Source organism: Theropithecus gelada, chromosome 5 (assembly GCF_003255815.1).
Source record: "Theropithecus gelada isolate Dixy chromosome 5, Tgel_1.0, whole genome shotgun sequence".
NCBI classification, from domain to species: domain Eukaryota; kingdom Metazoa; phylum Chordata; class Mammalia; order Primates; family Cercopithecidae; genus Theropithecus; species Theropithecus gelada.
This window is the reverse complement of record NC_037672.1, coordinates 136566730-136586735: the sequence shown is the minus strand read 5'-3', so window position 1 is coordinate 136586735 and position 20006 is coordinate 136566730. Positions and strand designations below refer to the sequence as shown.

The 20006-nt window shown below is 41.3% G+C and overlaps 1 protein-coding gene across 1 annotated transcript; it reads left to right on the top strand.

Annotated features, from left to right (window-relative positions):
- The first annotated feature begins 5515 nt into the window (after positions 1 to 5515).
- MGARP (mitochondria localized glutamic acid rich protein) lies at positions 5516 to 18868 on the top strand. The gene is made up of 4 exons (XM_025385050.1): positions 5516 to 5777; positions 10504 to 10607; positions 15851 to 15944; positions 17990 to 18868. Exons 1-4 carry the CDS (start codon positions 5696 to 5698, stop codon positions 18430 to 18432), a joined length of 723 nt encoding a protein of 240 aa, XP_025240835.1. The 5' UTR covers positions 5516 to 5695; the 3' UTR covers positions 18433 to 18868.
- Positions 18869 to 20006: the final 1138 nt, after the last annotated feature.

The following is a 20006-nucleotide window of genomic DNA, read 5'->3' as shown; positions in this document are numbered from 1 at the left end:
GATGCAGACAAAATCATATGTCAAGTATAGTCAAGTAGTTTAATAGATCAAAATCGGGTAGACCTTTCTTCAAGATTTAGGTAGTCACACTTGAAATTATTAAGCTGCCTTGGAAAAAACAGGCTGTGTAAACTAAGTTTCTGGTATAAGACGTTGCGGGTTGAATTTTTTCCCCAAAAAAAGATATGTGAAGATCCCAACCCCTAGTACATCAAAAAGTGGACTTAATTGAAAACAGGTTCATTGCAGATGTAATTAAAGACGAGTTCATACTGGAGTAGAGTGGGCCCTCATCCAGTATGACTAGTATATTTAAGAGAAGAGACACATAGGAGAAAATGGCCATGTGATGACAGAGGCAGAGATTGGATGAATCTACAGCCAGGGATTGCCGGCAAACAACAAAAGCTAGAAAAGTCAAAGAAGGATTCTCCATTAACTTAAAAATCACAAGATCTACAAGTTTGGAAATGGAAACTTTATTTCTTTTAAAGGGTTACAGCCTACAAGGTGGCCATCCTGCAGACTGGAAAGTATAACCTCCAGCAGAGCCCAGAGACAGGCACTTTGGAGGAGAAGGGATTGGGGTAGGAGCTTTACGCTGAACGGTTGGGTAAGCATTCATATTCAAAAGGTTACAGGAGGAGCTATGAATATTCACAGAGGTACTTGTTTTAGTCTGTTCTCACATTGCTGTAAAGAGCTACCTGTTGGTCAAGCGTGGTGGCTCACACCTACAATCCCAGCACTTTGGGAGGCCGAGGCGGGTGGATCACCTGAGGTTGGGAGTTCAAGACCAAGTTTCTCCACTAACAATACAGAATCAGCCAGTCATGGCGAAGCATGCCTGTAATCCCAACTACTCGGGAGGCTAAGGCAGGAGAATCACTTGAACCCAGGAAGCAGAGGTTGCAGTGAGCCAAGATCATGTCATTGCACTTTAGCCTGGGCAACAAGAGTGAAATTCCATCTTAAAAAAAAAAAGAGCTACCTGTGACAGTGATTTATAAAGGAAAGAGGTTTAATCTGCTCATGGTTTTGCAGGCTGTACAGGCTTCTACTTCTGGGAGGCCTCAGAAAATTTAATTGTGGTGGAAGGCAAAGGGGAAGCAAGCACTTATTCACATGGCCAGCAGGAGAAAGAGAGAAGATGAGCGAAGGGAAAAATTCTACACACTTTGAAACATCCAGATCTTGTGAGAACTCACTATCATGAGAACAGTGAGGGGGGAACCCACCCCCATGATCCGATCACCTCCCACCAGGTCCCTTCCCCAACGCTGGAAGTTACAATTCAACATGAGATTTGGGTGGGAACACAGAGCCAAATGATATCAGTAGTCCTGATGCATGCATATTGGCCAAACATGCATGTAATATACAACTTGTGTTCGCTTTGGAGTGGAGACTTAACATTTCAATGTATTATAATTAGGCCCTGTATATCAAAAGATCTTTTTAGGATATGAAGGACTCAAGTGCTCAGCATCTGTAAACAGGCCAGAGCCAGTCCCTGGTAGGTGGTCCTTTTTTTTTTTTCCTCCAAAGAAACATGGCCTTGCAGTTCAGTGGCACAATCAGGTCATTGCATCCTTGAACTCCTGGACTCAAGGTATCCCACTACAGGTGGGTGCTACCACACCCAGCCAATTTTCTTTTCTTTTCTTTTTGTTTTAATAGAAACGGAGTCTCAACATCTTCCCAGGCTGGGCTTGAACTCTTGGGCTCAAGTGATCCTCCTTCCTTGGCCTCCCAAAGTGCTGTGATTACAAGCATGAGCCACCACACCAGCCTGGTGGTCTTATCAGGAGAAAGTTACTGAAATCAGTCTCTCATCCAAAGCTCTAGCTATAGCTTGTGGAACGGGGCCAGTTAGTGTCTATTGATGAGCTACAATTGTTTTAATATTCCTTATCTGGAGGCCAGTGCTTGTTTAGCTGCTAGAGAAAAAGAAAAACCTGTGGCAGTTAGAAATCGTTTATTCTTTAAGTGTAGGAGTGAGTGACTTAACCCTTGCCTAGCATGGCCTTAACTCCCATTTATAATTTGGTATCTTATTGCCACAAAGTCTAATCCATCAGTTTTAGGATCTCTATTTTAACATTTACACTGGCCAGTTATTGTATCTAAAGTGCAAAAGGGAGCGGGTATAACGAGAGTTGTCTGACCTCCCATCCCCTCAGGGCCAGAAACTTGGTTTTTAAGATTTTTCTGGGGTCCCCTTGGCCAAGAGGAGGTCTATTCAGTTGGCAGGGAGCTCAGGATTTAATTTTAATTTACATCCCCTATAGGTTTCAGAGAGGGAATGGCCCTGCCAACATCTTCATTTTGGACTTCTATCCTCCAGAAAACTATTAGAGAATAAATTGTTTTAAACCATCCAAGTTTGTATCCTTAGGAAAATAATTCAGAAGTGTTAGGAAATCTGATGTTTATTTTGTTACAGAAGAGATAGTTAATAGATGGGGATAGTACTGAGTGACTTTCAAGAATAGTCAGGCCGGGCACAGTGGCTCATGCCTATAATCCCAGCACTTTAAGAGGCTGAGACAGGCGGATCACAAGGTCAGGAGTATGAGACCAGTCTGGCGATGGTGAAACCCTGTCTCTACTAAAAATACAAAAATTATCCAGGTGTGGTGGCACACGGCTGTAGTCCCAGTTACTAGGGAGGCTGAGGCAGGAGAATTGCTTGAACTGGGAAGTGGAGGTTGCAGTGAGCCGAGATTGTACCACTGCACACCAGCCTGGGAGACAGAGCAAGACTCCATCTCAAAAAAACAAAAAAAGAATAGCCTGAGAATTGACCACCTTGATTATCTTTTCTCCCTCACTTTAAGTGGTTTAAACCATGAAACATACGCTTATCAGGACTTTCTTAACTGCTTGCCAATTTGTCCTCCTAGTTGCTCCTCTAAATTGTTTAAGTGTGTGTCGGTATTTATCTCTCAAAACGTATAGGCAATACCCTAAGAATTGAGTGCTCAGAAAAACTTAGCTGATTTTTCTGTGAAATGCAGGAAACCACTCAATCTTTGAAAATTTATTTTATTTATATAGCACTTAAGCCTTGAAAGTATAATTAATGTTGCCAGTAGAGGACCTTTATAATAATGTTTTCAAGACTAATATAATCTTTGTCAATAATCACAGTTAGATGGAAGTCATCTAAGGTAAGCCGAGTTATCTCTGACCCTAAATTCTTGTTTTTCCAACCAAACGAAGAAAAATTTCAAGGATGTGCTCAAGGGCAGCATTATGAGCAGTATGATTAATAGTTAGGAAACTATTGGCTGAGCCTTACAGAGTCTTCCATAGCAAAAATATGTTAAATTTATCTGGGGTTTGGAAGAAATAGTCTGCTATGGAGTGAATTTGACAACTCGAGGGCATGTCCTCTCTTGGAAAATATTTCATCAAGATTTGAAAAGATTTTGCCATCAAAATGGAAAGCCACAGGAGCAGTTGAGTAGATAGAAATTCCCTTCAACTTGAAAGGCATGAGCTTTTAACTAAGGAAAATAATCTGGAGAAATGGCACCATTTATCTCACAGTTCTTTTATATCCCAGCTGGTATGGCCACATTCAATCTAGAGAGCATGATAAGCTCCCCCTGGACCTTACCATCTAGTAAGAGATGGTAGGATACAATGAATCCCGCCATGTGCCACACTGAAAGGCAACAGAGGGCAGCAGGAGAGCCTTGAGCTTCACCTTAGGCTGTCAGAATCTAGCACTGCCTCCTCCAACTAGCTGAGCACATTTTATATCCTTTTTCTTTTTTTTACTTTATTTTTTACATTTCATATCTAATGTGCTTTTTTTTTTCTTTCTTTCTTTCTTTCCAAAAAAGAAACAGACAAGATTTTGTCATGTTTGCCAGGCTGGTCCTGAACTCCTGAGCTCAAGGCAATCCTTCTGCCTCTGCCTCCCAAAGTGCTGGGATTACAGGTGTGAGCCACTGTGGGTGGCTTTTGTTTTGTTTTGTTTTTTGTTTTTCAGACAGGGTCTCACTCTGTCACCCAGGCTGGAGTGCACTGGCAAGATCTCAGCTCACTGCAGTCTTGACCTCCTGGGCTCAAGCAGTTCTCCCACCTCAGCCTCCAGAGTAGCTGGGACTACAGGCATGCACCACCACACTCATCTATGTTGTAAACTTTTTTTTTTAAACGGAGTCTCACTCTGTCACCCTAGTGATTAAACTAGTTAACTCTCTTTTTGAGTATCAAAAAACCAATCTGATCATTGGCTTGTACTCTTCATATGAGAATATGCTAAATATAATTATAATGGGGTTCAAGACTGTAACTTCTGAGAAATGTTTATTTACATAGCAAATGAACAAATATTGTGCCTGTTACATGTCAACAGAACTTTAAGCTAGAAGTATTATGTTCACGTCCTTTTTGTTTTTTTAATTCATGACCACCGGTAAATCCTTGGACATTCCCACCCACCACCTTTGCTAAAGGGAATAATTGCCACCTCCCTCAGAGGGTTGCAGTGAAAATTAAAAGAGATAATAGATGTGAAAGTGCTTTATAATGTTTCAAGTGGCAAACACACATAAGGGATTATTGTAGTAGGAAATGGTGTCTTCCAAAGAGTAATCATTTAGACAATGTTATAAACTTAATAAATTATTGGTTTCCATATTCAAACCATGACAAGTTCCTGTAGCCACGGTGAGACGGAAGAAACTAATAATTTAGTATTTTTAGTTGATGTGTTTTGTTTTGTTTTTTAGTTTTGGGGTGTTTTGTTTTGTTTTGTTTTTGAGACAGGGTCTTGCTCTGTCACCCAGGCTTGAATGTAGTGGCATGATCTCTGGCTCACTGCAACCTCCGCCTCCCGGGTTCAAGCGATTCTCCTGCCTCGGCGTAGCTGGGATTACAGGCGCGCGCCACCACACCTGGCTAACTTTTTGTATTTTTAGTAGAAACGGGGTTTCGCCATGTTGCCAGGCTGGTCTCCAACTCCTCACCTCAAGTGATCCGCCTGCCTCGGCCTCCCAAAGTGCTGGGATTATAGACGTGAGCCACTGCGCCAGGCCGCTGATGTGGAAATATTAATTTCACATCCCATAGAGGAATATACAGTGTTTTTGGAGTTTATATTTTAAAGTCGTTGTAACGGTGAACTGTCTAGAAATTCAATCATTGTCTGGAGATTTTCTTACGATTCTGAGCATCACGCAGTGCGCTAATGGAAGGCTGAGGCTACCCCTGCGCTCCTTGCATTTGTAAGAAACTTCCCGCTATCCTCCCCTCTCCTAGGAAAGCTAATGGAATGCGTGAGATAAAGTGGGTTTAGATTACATCCAACATGATAAACTGTGTCCTTGTCTTAATCTCGTCCAATTCTCAAAACATTTCCAGCGTGCTGTGAGGAGATACATTCAGTGGTACAGAACGAGTCAGGCGGGCGACGGCGACTTACAGGTTCCCCATCCCTTTTCTGAGATGCCGCAGTCAGCTCTCGAGACCTCAGGGAAAGCAACAGAGCTGGAGATGGGTTAGGGGAGGATGGTGAGGACTACAAAGGTCTCCCCACCTCCCGGGGGCTGCGGAGGCGGGGCTGGATGAAGGTCGACGTGCCTTCTCCGGGCGGGGCGCTGCCAGGCTCTCAGCCTCACTGTGGAAGCGCAGCCTGCGCCTGGGTACGGAGCCTGCTGCGCGGCGGACAGCGGGCGCGATGTATCTCCGCAGGGCGGTCTCCAAGACCCTGGCGCTGCCGCTGAGGGCGCCCCCCAACCCCGCACCGCTCGGGAAGGACGGTGAGTAAGGAGATCTAGCCCGGAGAGGAGGACGGCCGCCTCGGGTGCAGATTTCGCCCGCGCCCGGGTACCGGCCGGCACCCAGTTGGCCAAACCCGACCCAGAGCAGCAGAAGCCTGGATTGGAGGTCGAGGAGAACGGAGGAGACTCCCGGGAAGACGTCCCGAAGCTTCTGCAGGCTTTGGAAGTAGGGAACTTTCCGGTGTGCCTCTGAGTCCAGATTAGCTGGGTTCGCATCCTGATCTTGGACAAATGGCTTAACCTGTTTCCTCATCTATAAAATGAGGGCGATAATGGTTTTGCTTTTTAATGAGTTAATGTATGGTTAAAAGCACTTAGAAACGTGCCTTGCTGACAAAGTTGTAGCATACCACTTTTATTGTTAGAGGCACTATTCGCTCTCCAACCTCCTGAGGAAGCAGAGGAAGGGTGGGAAGGTGGACGCCGATCAACGTGCCGGCCCTGTAAGCATTGGGAGGCAGAGAAGCAGGGCCCGCTCAGTGGACACTGGGCGAATGTTCGTGGGGTAAATAAATCTAACCCTCGGCAGGGTCTCAGCAGCCTCAACCCCGCGAGCGCCTGGCTCTGAGATCCACAACCCCCAAAAAGAAAGCGGCCTTCGGGGCACTTTCCTCTGAGGTTGCAGGTCGTCCTGCAGCTGCTTGGCTCTGTCCAAATATCGACACCTTTGGATCTGGGGATGCGCTAGAAAAAGCAGGGTACTCAGAAATTAACTAAAGGGGGAGTTTCAGTGTGAACTGGAAGCTTATTAAATAAAAATGGACGTATAGAAAAGCGCCTCGTATAGTGCCTGGAACATAGTAGGTGCTTAGCAGGTGTGAGCAAGGAAGATTGTTTTTCTTCCCAGCAGCCTGCGGCTCTGGGACCAGGCTTCCGCTCCGGGGCGGTTCAGCCCTAGCCGCTTTTCCCTAGTCCCCATCCGTCAGCCCTCTCTCTTCCACTCCCGATTGGGGGACGGTTCTTAGACAACATCGTGAAGCGTTCTTAATGCTGTCTTCGCTTCCCCTCACTTTCTGAGGCTTCCGAGGTAATTTTAGCCCTGAGTGTGGATTCCGGCCGGAGAAAAAGACGTGCGCGGAGAATTCCATGGGCCGATTTTTTTCACGTTGATTGGGCCTCTGTTGGTGGTGGTGGGAGAGAAGGACGAGGTCTAACCAACTCGCTTTATTTTTCTTTTAAAATGCTGGTGGGAGGAAGTTACCCCTCAAGTATCAGAAACAAGACGTCTTCGTTTTCCTAGATCTTTATTGTCTTTATTTTTCTAGACCTTTATACCAAATAATATAGAGCTTTTAAATATATATATATATATCTCCTGATGAAGTAGGGAGAAGCCGTTTATTTTAAACTTCGTAATATAACGGGACTGCTCTGTAGGGAATGGGGAGAAAGATTAGTCCTCTGACCGTGGCCTTTCATTTTATCTGTCTGCGTTCCCCACCGACAACGTGCGCGCCTGCACGCACACACAAACACACACACACACACGCACTATTTTTTGTAGCTGCAGAAATTCCAAATAATTTTCTTCCCAATTTGCGGCAAAATAGAAGTAGTTTAAAATTTTTAAATACGTATCTAGCAATGCTGCTTGCAAAGGTACTGGTCTTTCTCTAATTTTCAACTAACTACTATTTTTGGAGCACTTAAAATGTAAGAACTATTATTGACTGGAAACAAATTTGTCTTCTGTCGTGGACATTAATTAATCTTTTGTTGATACTTTCTACTTTGATGAAAAATAAATTTTTTTCAGTTTCATTGAAGGAAAAATTTTTAACTGTGTCTCATCACATTTTGTTCTCTCCTTTTTGATTTAAAAGGGTAATTTTTTTTTTTTTTTTTTTTTTTGAGACGGAATTTCACTCTTTTTGCCCAGGCTGGAGTGCAATGTCCTGATCTCGGCTCACCACAACCTCCGCCTCCCAAGTCCAAGTGGTTCTCCTGCCTCAGCCTCCCAAGTACCTGGGATTACAGGCATGCGCCACCACGCCCAGTTAATTTTGTATTTTTAGTAGAGACGGGGTTTCTCCATGTTGGTCAGGCTGGTCTTGAACTCCCGACCTCAGGTGATCCTCCTGCCTCGGCCTCCCAAAATTCTGGGATTACAGGTGTGAGCCACTGAGCCCAGCCTTAAAAGAGTAACTTTTTAATGAATAAATAAGTTTATAATAGATAATTGGGGGGAAAACAGGTAAAATAGGAAATGGAATTCACCTGTAATCCTACCACTCAGTGAACACAACTAGTTACATTTTAGTATATTTAGTTTTCCAAACCGTTTTTTTGCCTCATTCCTTCCTTATGCACATTATTTCCACAAATCTGGGATAGTCCCATACAGAGTATTTTGCTATGACTTTTCACCTAATACATTGTAAATATTTTCTCACATAAGTAAATATTGTTCTGCAAGTTATGTCTATTTGTTTCACATTGTATGAATGTGCTTAAATTTGTCTAATTAATCCTTATTGAAAATTTCTCATTTCATTGTCTTTTTAAGTAACTTGTCCATCATTATATTTGTATTTAAGTCTATTTAAATCTCTGATAAATTTTAGTTCTATTTAAAAAATGTTTCTGATATTTTTGTCTGTTTGAGAAATATGAAGGCTGTATATTCCCTGTTTGATCACAGATGTACTTTTAAGCCATCAGAAGTCCCACCACAAGTCAAAGCCATAACCTCTTCTCATAGCCTTTGGGGCACATTTGAAGGGAAAAAATTTTTTTCCAAGAAATGGCCATTTATATCCAAACTAAGAACATAAACAGGAAATCATTGTGATTTTGCTACTATGAAGGTTTGTAAGCAGTGCAAATGTCTTAAGATTTGCCCTGTGCAAATCATAGTCTTCCACTAGTCCCTGCACCCCTATACTTTATGTTAGGCCACATCAAATTGCAGGTTGGACATGCTTAATCTGAAAATCTAAAACCCAAAATGCTCCAAAATTAGAAACTTTCTGAGCACTGACATGATGCCACAAGTAGAAAATTTTACATATAAGTACTTAACACAAACTTTGTTTCATGCACAAAATTATTCAAAATATTGTATAAAATTACCTTCAGGCTATGTGTGTAAGGTATATATGAAACATAAATGAATTTTGTGTTTAGACTTAAGTCCCATCCCCAAGATATCTCATTATGTGTATGCATATATTTCAAAATAAAAAATATCCAAAACCCAAAACAATTCTGATCCCAAGCATTTTATTTTATTTTAATTATTTTTTTGGGACAGAATCTTACTCTGTTGCCCAGGCTGGAGTGCAGTGGTACAATCACAGCTCACTGCAGGACTCAAGTGATCTTCCTGCCTCAGCCTCCCGAAGGGGCTGGGACTACAGACACATACCACCACTCTCAGCTAATATTATAAAATTTTTTTTGTAGAGATGGGGTTCACCACATTGCCCAGGCTGGTCTTGAAATCCTGGGCTCAAGTGATCCTCTCACCCCTGCCTCCCAAAATGTTGGGATTACAGGCATGAGCCACTCCACCCACCACTAGCATTTTAGATAAAGGATATTCATCCTGTACTTTGTACCTTCTGGGTCATGAAACGGTCATACACGTTACACCTTCTGCCTCCAGTGCCATTCTTCTTTCCCTTATTTATCTGACAAACTCTAATTTTCCTTCAAAACTCAGGTCTCTTCTATTATGATGGTTATCTTGGCCAACTAACTGAGTTTTTTCTCTGCATGTAGCTTGACTTAGCACTTATTACATTTGCCATACTACATCACAATTATTTGTCTGTATGTTCATATCCTCCTTCTAGACTATGAATGACTTGAGACAAGGGACCTTGTCTGTCTTGTTCACAGTTGTATTCTTAATGCTTCTAACAGTTCCAAATACATAGTAGATGCTCAGTTGTGTTAGTTGAAAGAATACATAAATGTCTTTACGTCTTTATCTTTAAAATAAAGAATTTGAGTTGTATATACTTTAAGCTCCTTCCAACTTTGAGTTTATTGTAAAAATTTCAATTCCAGGGCATTATAGGATATGCAAATGTTAGTACTACAAAATAAATATGTTTAAATATAATAATATAGTACTTTTATCTGTTTCTGTTAGTTTATACAGAATTATACTTCTATTTCAGATACAACCTTGTTGCAACATTTGGCTTAAAAACCTTTATATGCCCATCTTTGCTTTATAAGAGAAAAATTGAGATTTCTTTCTATATCTACATTTGTATTACAGATTTATAGAAATATGATGATTTCAACATAAATGCTTGATTTAACATATAAATACAAATTGTATTACATTTTAGGTATAAACATACTGAATTCATTATAAAATTATCATTTTCATTGAATCCTGTAGTGGAGTACATATAGTACATGGCTTTCTTTTGCTAACGTACACTTCATTTGGCTGTTAAAATTGTTTAGAGCTTTTGTCATTTCTCCTTACCCACACCTGCACCCCTTCCAAGAAGGCATGATGCTCAGCATCAAGATGACAGGTTTCATGAGTGTTTATCAAATTAGATTGGGAGAATGTCAAGTGGAATTATTACCCAGCCTTGTAATACCGTATTCCCTTAAGCTAAAATCACTTGATGTTAATGATTCTAGGTTCACTGAGGAGAAAAATTTTAAAAGATGTAATTATTTAAAATAGTTTTGCTCAAGTAGTAAAGCTAACTGTGTTTAAACGTTGTTTTCCTAGCATCTCTGCGCCGGATGTCATCTAACAGATTCCCTGGATCATCTGGATCAAATATGATTTATTATCTGGTTGTAGGCGTCACAGTCAGTGCTGGTGGATATTATGTAAGTGATTATATAACCACAGTGCTCAAGAATTCATGTATTTTACAACTCACGGTAAAGCTCAAAACAATGTCGAGATCAGGACATGGGATTAATTAAATATACAACATAGCAATAGATTTAAGTGTCATTAAGCATACACATCTGAAAAATACCTTGCAATCATTAGAAATACAGGGTTTTCCTAAGAATGTATTAACTAGACTATTATGAAGGTTCTTCTTTTTTGTTTATTTTTAAATTTTATTTCATTTGAACCTCAGCTTTCTAAATTATGAAGATTTTTGTATGTGTAAAGTCAGCATTTCTTAATACCATTAATATGGATGATTTTCAGTAAAAATAATGTTATTATAAATGCTAATAATGATAGCTGATACTTGAGTGTTTATCATATGCCAGACTCCTGGATCATTTAATGATTAGAACAATTCTATAAGGTAGGTACTATTATTAACATTTTAAAATAACTATTTTGAAAGATTAACTTAAAAATTAATATAGGAGCTGGGCGCAGTGGCTCACGCCTGTAATCCCAGCACTTTGGGAGGCTGAGGCAGGTGGATTACCTGAGATCAGGAGTTTGAGGCCAGCCTGGCCAACATGGTGAAACCCTATCTCTACTAAAAATACAAAAATTAGCCAGTGTGGTGGTGCATCCTGTAATCCCAGCTACTCAGGAGGCTGAGACAGGAGAATCTCTTGAATTTAGGAGACTGAGTTTGCAGTAAGCTGAGATCACACCATGGCATTCCAGCCTGGATGACAGAATGAGACTCCGTTTCCAAAAAAAAAAAAAAAAAATTAATATAACTATTTAAAAAATTAATAGTCTTTTTTAGAGCAGTTTTAGGTTTACAAAATAATGAGCAGAAAGTACAGAAACATCCATATACCCCCTCACACCCTCTCCTCCTTTCCCATATTAAAATCTTCCATTGATGTGGAATATTTGTTAAAACTGACAAGCCAATACTGATATATTATTGTTAACTAAAGTCCAGGGTTTACATGAGGATCCACTCTTTGCGTTGTATATTCTGTTTTTACAAATATATTACAATATCATACAGAATAAATTACAGTATCATACAGAGTAGTTTCATCACCCTAAAAATCCCTCTACTCCACCTACTCATTTCTCCCCCTCTCCTCCCAATCTTTTCACTGTCTCCATAATTTTGTTAGTTTTAAATTTTCACACAGTTTTATTATTTGAAAAATTCATATTTGTTCATAAGTTTTTAAAAAATGTAACATAGATATATATAAAATAAAAAGTATATTTTCCTTCCCAGTCCCCATGTTCATTCCCTCCAGGTAACTACTGTAAGACAAAGGTTTTAATAGTGAGATTTTGGGACTAAAATAACAGACATTTTTTAGGTAAGTAAGATAAGCCTGTTGAGTCATTCACCATTTTGTCATAAACTTTCTAAATCAAAATATAATCTTTATTAAGAATAAAAGTAGGCCAGGCATGGTGGCTCACGCCTGTAATCTCAGCACTTTGGGAGGTCAAGGTTGGTGGATCACCTGAGGTCAGGAGTTCAAGACCAGCCTGGCCAACATGGTGAAACCTCATCTCTACTAAAACACAAAAATTAGCCAGGCGTGGTGGCAGGCGCCTGTAATCCCAGCTACTCCGGAGGCTGAGGCAGGAGATCACTTGAACCCAGGAGGTAGAGTTTGCAGTGAGCTGAGATCGTGCCACTGCACTCCAGCCTGGGCAAGACAGCCAGACTCTGTCTCAAAAAAAAAAAAAAAAGAATAAAAGTAGTGCAGTCACTCATGCCTGTAATCCCAGCACTTTGGGAGGCTTGAGTCCAGGAGTTTGAGCCTAGCCTGGACAACATAGTGAGACCTCATTTCTACAAAAAAATTTAAAACTTAGCCCAGCGTGGTGGTGTGCACCTGTGGTCCTAGGTACTTAGGAGGCTGTGATGGGAGGATCGCTTAGGAAGTTAAGGGAAGTTAAGGTTGCAGTGAGCCGAGATTGCACTACTGCACTCAAGCCTGGGCAACAGAACAAGACCCTGTCTTAAAAAAGAAAAAAAGAAAAAGAATAAAAGTAGAGCCTGGAGTGGTGGCTCATGCCTGTAATTCCAGCACTTTGGAGGCCAAGGCAGGAGAATTGCTTGAGGTCAGGAGTTTCAGACCAGCCCAGTCAACATAGCGAGACCCCATCTCTACAAAAAATGTTAAGAAAGAATAAAAGTAGAATAAGCAGAAATTCTTTGTAAATTATGAGTACACAGTCACTATATTTTGGTTTGGTCCTACAACAATATGAATAAAGGCAGGCCGGGCGCAGTGGCTCACACCTGTAAACCTAGAACTTTGGGAGGCCAAGGCAGGATCACAAGGTCAGGAGTTCAAGACCAGCCTGGCCAAGAAATGGTGAAACCCCATTTCTACTAAAAATACAAAAATTAGCCGGGCTTGGTGGCGGGCATCTGTAATCCCAGCTACTCTGGAGGCTGAGGCAGAGGTTTGCTTCAAACTGGGAGATGGAGGTTGCAGTGAGCCAAGACTGCACCACTGCACTCCAGCCTGGGTGACAGAGTGAGACTCTGTCTCCAAAAAAAAAAAAAAAGAAATATGAATAAAGGGATGTTTAGTCATAACTAGAAGCAGTTTCATAGACTATGTAAGACGGCCAAACCAAACCAAAATACATATTCTAATCCTCAGAAACTTATTTTTATTTTATTTATTTATTTATTTATTTATTTATTTATTTATTTATTTATTTTTGAGACGGAGTCTCCCTCTCGCCCAGGCTGGAGTGCAGTGGCGCGTTCTCAGCTCACTGCAAGCTCCACCTCCCGGGTTCATGCCATTCTCCGGCCTCAGCCTCCCGAGTAGCTGAGACTACAGGCGCCGGCCACCACGCCTGGCTGATTTTTTGTACTTTTAGTAGAGACGGGGTTTCACCGTGTTAGCCAGGATGGTCTTGATCTCCTGACCTCGTGATCCGCCCACCTTGGTCTCCCAAAGTGCTGGGATTACAGGCTTGAGCCACCGTGCCCAACCCAGATTTTCTTTTCTTTTTTCTTTTCTTTTCTTTTTCTTTTTCTTTTTTTTTTTTCTTTTGAAACGGAGTTTCACTCTTGTTGCCCAGACTGGAGTGCAATGGCACGATCTTGGCTCATCGCAACCTCTGCCTCTAGGGTTCAAGTGATTCTCCTGCCTCAGCCTCCCAAACAGCAGGGATTACAGGCATGCGCCACCACACCTGGCTAATTTTGTATTTCTAGTAGAGACGGGATTTCTCCATGTTGGTCAGGCTGGTCTCAAACTCCGGACCTCAGGTGATCTGCCAGCAACCTCCCAAAGTGCTGGGATTATAGGTGTGGGCCAGTGTGCCTAGCCCGGACATTACAGACTTTCTATTTTCACAGCATATTTTTTATTTATTATTATTATACTTTAAGTTCTAGGGTACATGTGCACAACGTGCAGGTTTGTTACATATGTATACATGTGCCATGTTGGTGTGCTGCACCCATTAACTCGTCATTTACATTAGGTATATCTCCTAAAGCTATCCCTCCCCCCTCCCCCTACCCCACGACAGGCCCCAGTGTGTGATGTTCCACATCCTGTGTCCAAGTGTTCTCATTGTTCAATTCCCACCTATGAGTGAGAACATGTACAGCATAATTTTTATACTGTAAAATTGTTTGTAATTAAGTAGTACAATTTTTAAATAAGGTATTTGGTTTCTGATCATTAAAAATTTAGAAGACACTATATATAAATAAATTTTAGAAATCTATCATCTTACCGTTAAAAGTTAAACCACTACCAACATTTTTTAAAAAGCTAAATTAATATAAACAATAGTAACTGAATAATGAGATTTTCATTTTTTAATATCATTTTCCAATATGAACAGGCCAAAGAAGACTACTTAAATATAAAATGAAAGGAAGCCTGCACATTTTGTCTATGATTAAAATAGCTTCCGAATACTCTCTCTTTCTTTCCTTTTTTCCTTCTTTCTCCCTTTTCTCTCTTTTCTCTCCTTTCTCTCCTTTCTCTCTTTCTTTTTTTTTTTTTTTTTTTTTTTTTTTTTTGAGACGGAGTCTCGCTCTGTCACCCAGGCTGGAGTGCAGTGGCCGGATCTCAGCTCACTGCAAGCTCCGCCTCCCGGGTTTACGCCATTCTCCTGCCTCAGCCTCCCGAGTAGCTGGGACTACAGGCGCCCGCCACTCGCCCGGCTAGTTTTTTGTATTTTTTAGTAGAGACGGGGTTTCACCATGTTCGCCAGGATGGTCTCGATCTCCTGACCTCGTGATCCGCCCGTCTCGGCCTCCCAAAGTGCTGGGATTACAGGCTTGAGCCACCGCGCCCGGCCCTTTTCTTTCTTTCTTAGATGGAGTCTTACTCTGTCGCCCAGGCTGGAGTGCAATGGCGCTATCTCGGCTCACTGCAACCTCCATCTCCTGGGTTCAAGCGATTCTCTCACCTCGGCCTTCTGAATAGCTAGGGCTACAGGTGCGTGCCACTGCACCTGGGTGTTTTTGTATTTTTAGTAGAGATGGGGTTTCACCATCTTGGTCAGACTGGTCTCAAACTCCTGACCTCAGGTGATCCACCCGCCTTGGCCTCCAAAAGTGCTGGGATTACAGGCATGAGCCACCACGCCTGGCCTGATTCCAGTTTTTGACTATTACAAATAAAGGTACCATGAACATTTGCGTACAGGTTTTCATGTGAACCTAGATCTCCATTTCTCAAGGATAAATGTTAGAGAATATTTGTATATGCCTGTCAGGATAGTCTGGTTGTAGCATAATTTCCTTTTTTTCCTTTTTAGTTATCTTTGGCTAAGATAGTGCATTTATTTCCTTCCCTTTTAAAAAAATTTTTATTTTAGGTTATGGGGTACATGTGCAGGTTTGTTAATAGGTAAATTGTGTGCCATGGGGGTTTGATGTACAGATTGTTTTATCACCCAGGTAGTAAGTATGATACTCAATAGGTAGTTTTTCTCTCCTCACCCCCTGTCTCACCTTTCTTCCTTTTTAAAGCATTCAATTTAATAACAAAGGTTTCCAAAAGAGAAGTAAAAGAGTAAGTGGTGTGCACTGGTTTCTCTTCTTTGCTACATTGGGATTATGGTTTAAACTTCTAATGGTGATTACAAGGAGACTTGAGTGTACCTTGTAATGTGTAATGTGGCGTGACAAATCTTAAAGCTCAAGAAATAAACCTAAGCATACATTTACTTTCAGGCTTACAAGACAGTCACATCAGACCAAGCCAAACACACAGAACATATAACAGATTTGAAAGAAAAAACAAAAGCAGAGATACATCCATTTCAAGGTAAATGAATTTCTTAATTTTTTATTTTTAATTATTTTTTGAGGCACTAATTTCCATCCGTTTAGTCTAGCAATGAACACTATTTGCTTTTGGCTTCTTTCCTAGCTTAATCCAGAATGACTCTGGGTATAAGTTCATTTAGAAAGAAAAAGCTCAACTGAAACCTGAAGAACACTGTTACACCTTTTGGATGCATGCATTTGACAAATGAACGTTTTACAGTTATATTGCTGACCAGTGACTTTTGACTTCTTGTGATAATATTACTTTCCGCTGCTCAGGCATCCACCCATGCAGGCATGAGCTTTCATTTTCCTCATTATTTAAAATAATAATATAACTAATTATCTTTCAGTTTGGGCTAAGATCACCTGTGTGCCTTTGTGCAAACAAAGTCCATTTGACACAACAGGATCAGTCGTGTATATTGAGTCCTTCATTTGATAAAATGGTGACCATGGGAACAGAAACTTTATATTTTCACTCTTTCGTTCCTTCCTTCCTACACTTCTTTCTCCCTCCCTCCCTCCCTGCCTTCCTTCCCTCCCTCCCTCCCTCCTTTCCTTCCTTTCCTCCCTCCCTCCCTCCTTTCCTTCCTTTCCTGCCTTCCCTTCCCCCGTCCCTTCCCACTTCCCTCCATGGGTTCTCCCTCTGTCAACCAGGCTAGAGTGCAGTGGTGCAATCATAGCCTACTGCAGCCTTGAACTCCTGAGCTCCAGCAATCCTCCTATCACAGCCTCTCAAGCAACTAGAACTACAAGCATGCACCGCTATGCCCAGCAAGTTTATTTTTTATGTTTTGCGAGACAGGGTGTCACTATGTTGCCCAGGCTGGTCGTCTTGACCTCCTGGCCTCCTATGATCCCCTCCTGCCTCAGCCTCCCAAAGTGCTGGGATTACAGGCATGAGCCACTATGCCTAGCCCCTTCTTGCTTTAAACTATACTTTTTTGCAAGCTATTATTATCAATTACTATGATCACTATTTAGGGATAGAGATATTAGGGGCTTATGAACCAGTTTTCACCTGTCATGACAATAATAAGAAACAGAATATCATCAATACATATTATTGAATATAATCACGTGGTTATTTATAATACTAATAAAATAAGCATTTGCATAGAACTTTTTATTTTAATCCCCTTTTCATATACAGTATTGTAATTAATCTTTACAATAGCCCTGTGCAGTAGATATTATGAATACCCTATTTTACAGATGACAAAAATGAGGTTGAGAGAGGATTAGTGATTTCTTTTTTTTTTTTTTTTTTTTTTTTTTGAGACCGAGTCTCGCTCTGTCGCCCAGGCTGGAGTGCAGTGGCCGGATCTCAGTTCACTGCAAGCTCCGCCTCCCGGGTTTACGCCATTCTCCTGCCTCAGCCTCCCGAGTAGCTGGGACTACAGGCGCCCGCCACCTCACCCTCACCCGGCTAGTTTTTTGTATTTTTTAGTAGAGACGGGGTTTCACCGGGTTAGCCAGGATGGTCTCGATCTGCTGACCTCGTGATCCGCCCGTCTCGGCCTCCCAAAGTGCTGGGATTACAGGCTTGAGCCACCGTGCCCGGCCAGGATTAGTGATTTCTGAGTCACCAGCTAGGAACTTGGCTACTCTTCCATGCTATCTCATATGAAAGGTGAATAGGGTAGCTGCTTATTTTTGTATTCTTCATCTTTGCCTAAGTAACATATTCAAGTGTATTTTTTTAAGTTCAAAGAGTTTACAGAAAAGCAGAACCCCCATTTTCCCTCCAAGAGGCAACCAATAAAACCAGTTTATTTGAATCCTCCTGGAGAGTTTTTGCAAATACAATTACGTAGGCATACAACTTACCCGCCTCCTGCTCCCCTCCCATTTTGCCCTAACAATACTAGCAGACTGTATACGTTGTTCTTTTTTTGCTGTTTCACTTGAGAGTCTGCCTTGAAGACGGTTACACATCGGTGCATGTAGCTCTGTCTTACGTGTTTAAATGACCACAGTGTTTCATTGCCTTCCCACGATCTTTAAATTAATACCTTGCTTAATGACTCATTCTTAAAGGTGAAAAGGAGAATGTTGCGGAAACTGAGAAAGCAAGTTCAGAAGCCCCAGAAGTACTTGCAGTGGAAGCCGAGGTGGTAGATGCTGAAGAAAGTCCCGGTGCTACAGTTGTGGTCATAAAAGAGGCATCTGCCTGTCCAGGTCACGTGGAGGCTGCTCCAGAGACCACAGCAGTCAGTGCTGAAACTGGGCCAGAGGTGACAGATGCAGCAGCAAGGGAAACCGCAGAAGTAAACCCTGAAACAACCCCAGAGGTTACAAATGCTGCCTTGGATGAAGCTGTCACCATCGATAATGATAAAGATACAACAGAGAACGAAAGCTCTGATGAATATGCTGAACTAGAAGAAGAAAATTCTCCAGCTGAATCGGAGTCCTCTGCTGGAGATGATTTACAGGAGGAAGCCAGTGTTGGCTCTGAGGCTGCTTCCGCTCAAGGCTAATCTCCAGCTGGTAGACATTTCAGCAACGAATGCCATAGAGTGTCTGATAAGTGCTTTTGTGTTTTTAGTACACTTAGTTTTAAAAAAAAAAAAGACATTTTCTAGAAAATGTTAATGTGTCTTGAAGATTTTTGGCATCCACTGATAGATTTTAGGACTGAGAGACTTGAGATTGTACATTTCTTATTACTCTTCTACTGTCTGAGATCAGAATATGACATTGCAGTAAAGAGCTTAAATAGTTTCATCTTTGGCTTTTTTTTCCTAGACATTTTTCTTTTATCACTCTATCTCGGAATTGACATTTTATATGAGAGAAATTGAGCTATCCATACAACCTGTATTTACTTTAATTTTGCTATGCTTTTAGCTTACTTTATTGTATGGTATGTAGATCTAAAATATAGTTTGAGTCAAATAAAATTAGAAAAGCTTTGGTGCTTCTACTTTTTTCATGAATATTTGCATGTACAAATAATACATATTAACATACACATACATAACATCACATGAGAAATGCAAGCTTTCGTAATATTACTGAAGAAAGAGCATATAGTCTATGGAGAACCCTGCATATAACAATATGTATGCCTTCTCCCATCTATAGTACTTACAAAGCGGACTATGTAGATATTTTCTGTTTCAGTTCGGTTCAAACAATATTTATTGAGTATTAACACTTTGTGCCAGGAATCATTCATTCATTCACGTGTTCAACAAATATTAGCTGAGCACTTACAACATAATAGGCATTGTTTTAAGTGTTCCCAGTTTATATTCTAGAGTGGAACCAGGTAACAAGACAAATGAGAAAATTATATAGTATATTAGATACTGATAAGTGCTAAGGATAAAAGTAATGAAAATAAAAGGATTGTGTTAGTTCGAGGTGGAAGTTGTAATTTTAGGTAGGATGGCTAAAAGAGGCCTTACTAGGAAGGTATCTTTTGCGTAGAAACCTGCAAGATATATAAGGGACCATCCAATGGTAGGAGTTAGGGGGATCCGCCAGGTAAGGGAACAGAAAAGGGCAAAGGATCTAAAACAGGATCATGCTGGGAATTTGAGAAATTGTGAGGTGGCCAGTGTGGCTAAAGTGGAGTGAAAAAGAGGGAGAGTAGCCAGAGATGGTCTCAGAGAGAAAGGGAGTGGGGAGGCGAGGTGGGCTAGATCATGCAGGGTCATGTAAGGTTTTGGCTATGGAGTAAGTTGGGACACTGCCGACGCTCTGCCTAGATACCCTTAATTGGGCTCCTTAACTGGGTACATTTATCCCCAGCTGCTATGGGTGTTATACCCCACGCACCACCATCACCATAGGCAGTTCACAACCAATGACTGACTGCCATAGTATTACAAAAGGTGACACTGACTCTGCAGTACAATTGAATAGTTCATGCTCCAGCCCACCCCAAGGAGCAGATTGAAGTTGATATCCGGCGAGATGACTTCCCTGCTTAGCTCTTCCCCCTGCCCTTTTCTGCTTTCCTCCCTCCATTCTCTGGGGAATACTCCTCTCATAAAAGACCGGCCAAAGAATTCCTGTTTCTAGGGAACGTCACTTTAGATCATTG

Excerpts from the sequence above, each read along its gene's own strand:
- MGARP (XM_025385050.1), top strand. The coding sequence starts at position 5,696 with ATGTATCTCCGCAGGGCGGTCTCCAAGACCCTGGCGCTGCCGCTGAGG. Across the intron at positions 5,778-10,503 it reads CGCACCGCTCGGGAAGGACG|CATCTCTGCGCCGGATGTCA; the intron begins GTGAGTAAGGAG and ends TTGTTTTCCTAG. Across the intron at positions 15,945-17,989 it reads AGAGATACATCCATTTCAAG|GTGAAAAGGAGAATGTTGCG; the intron begins GTAAATGAATTT and ends TCATTCTTAAAG.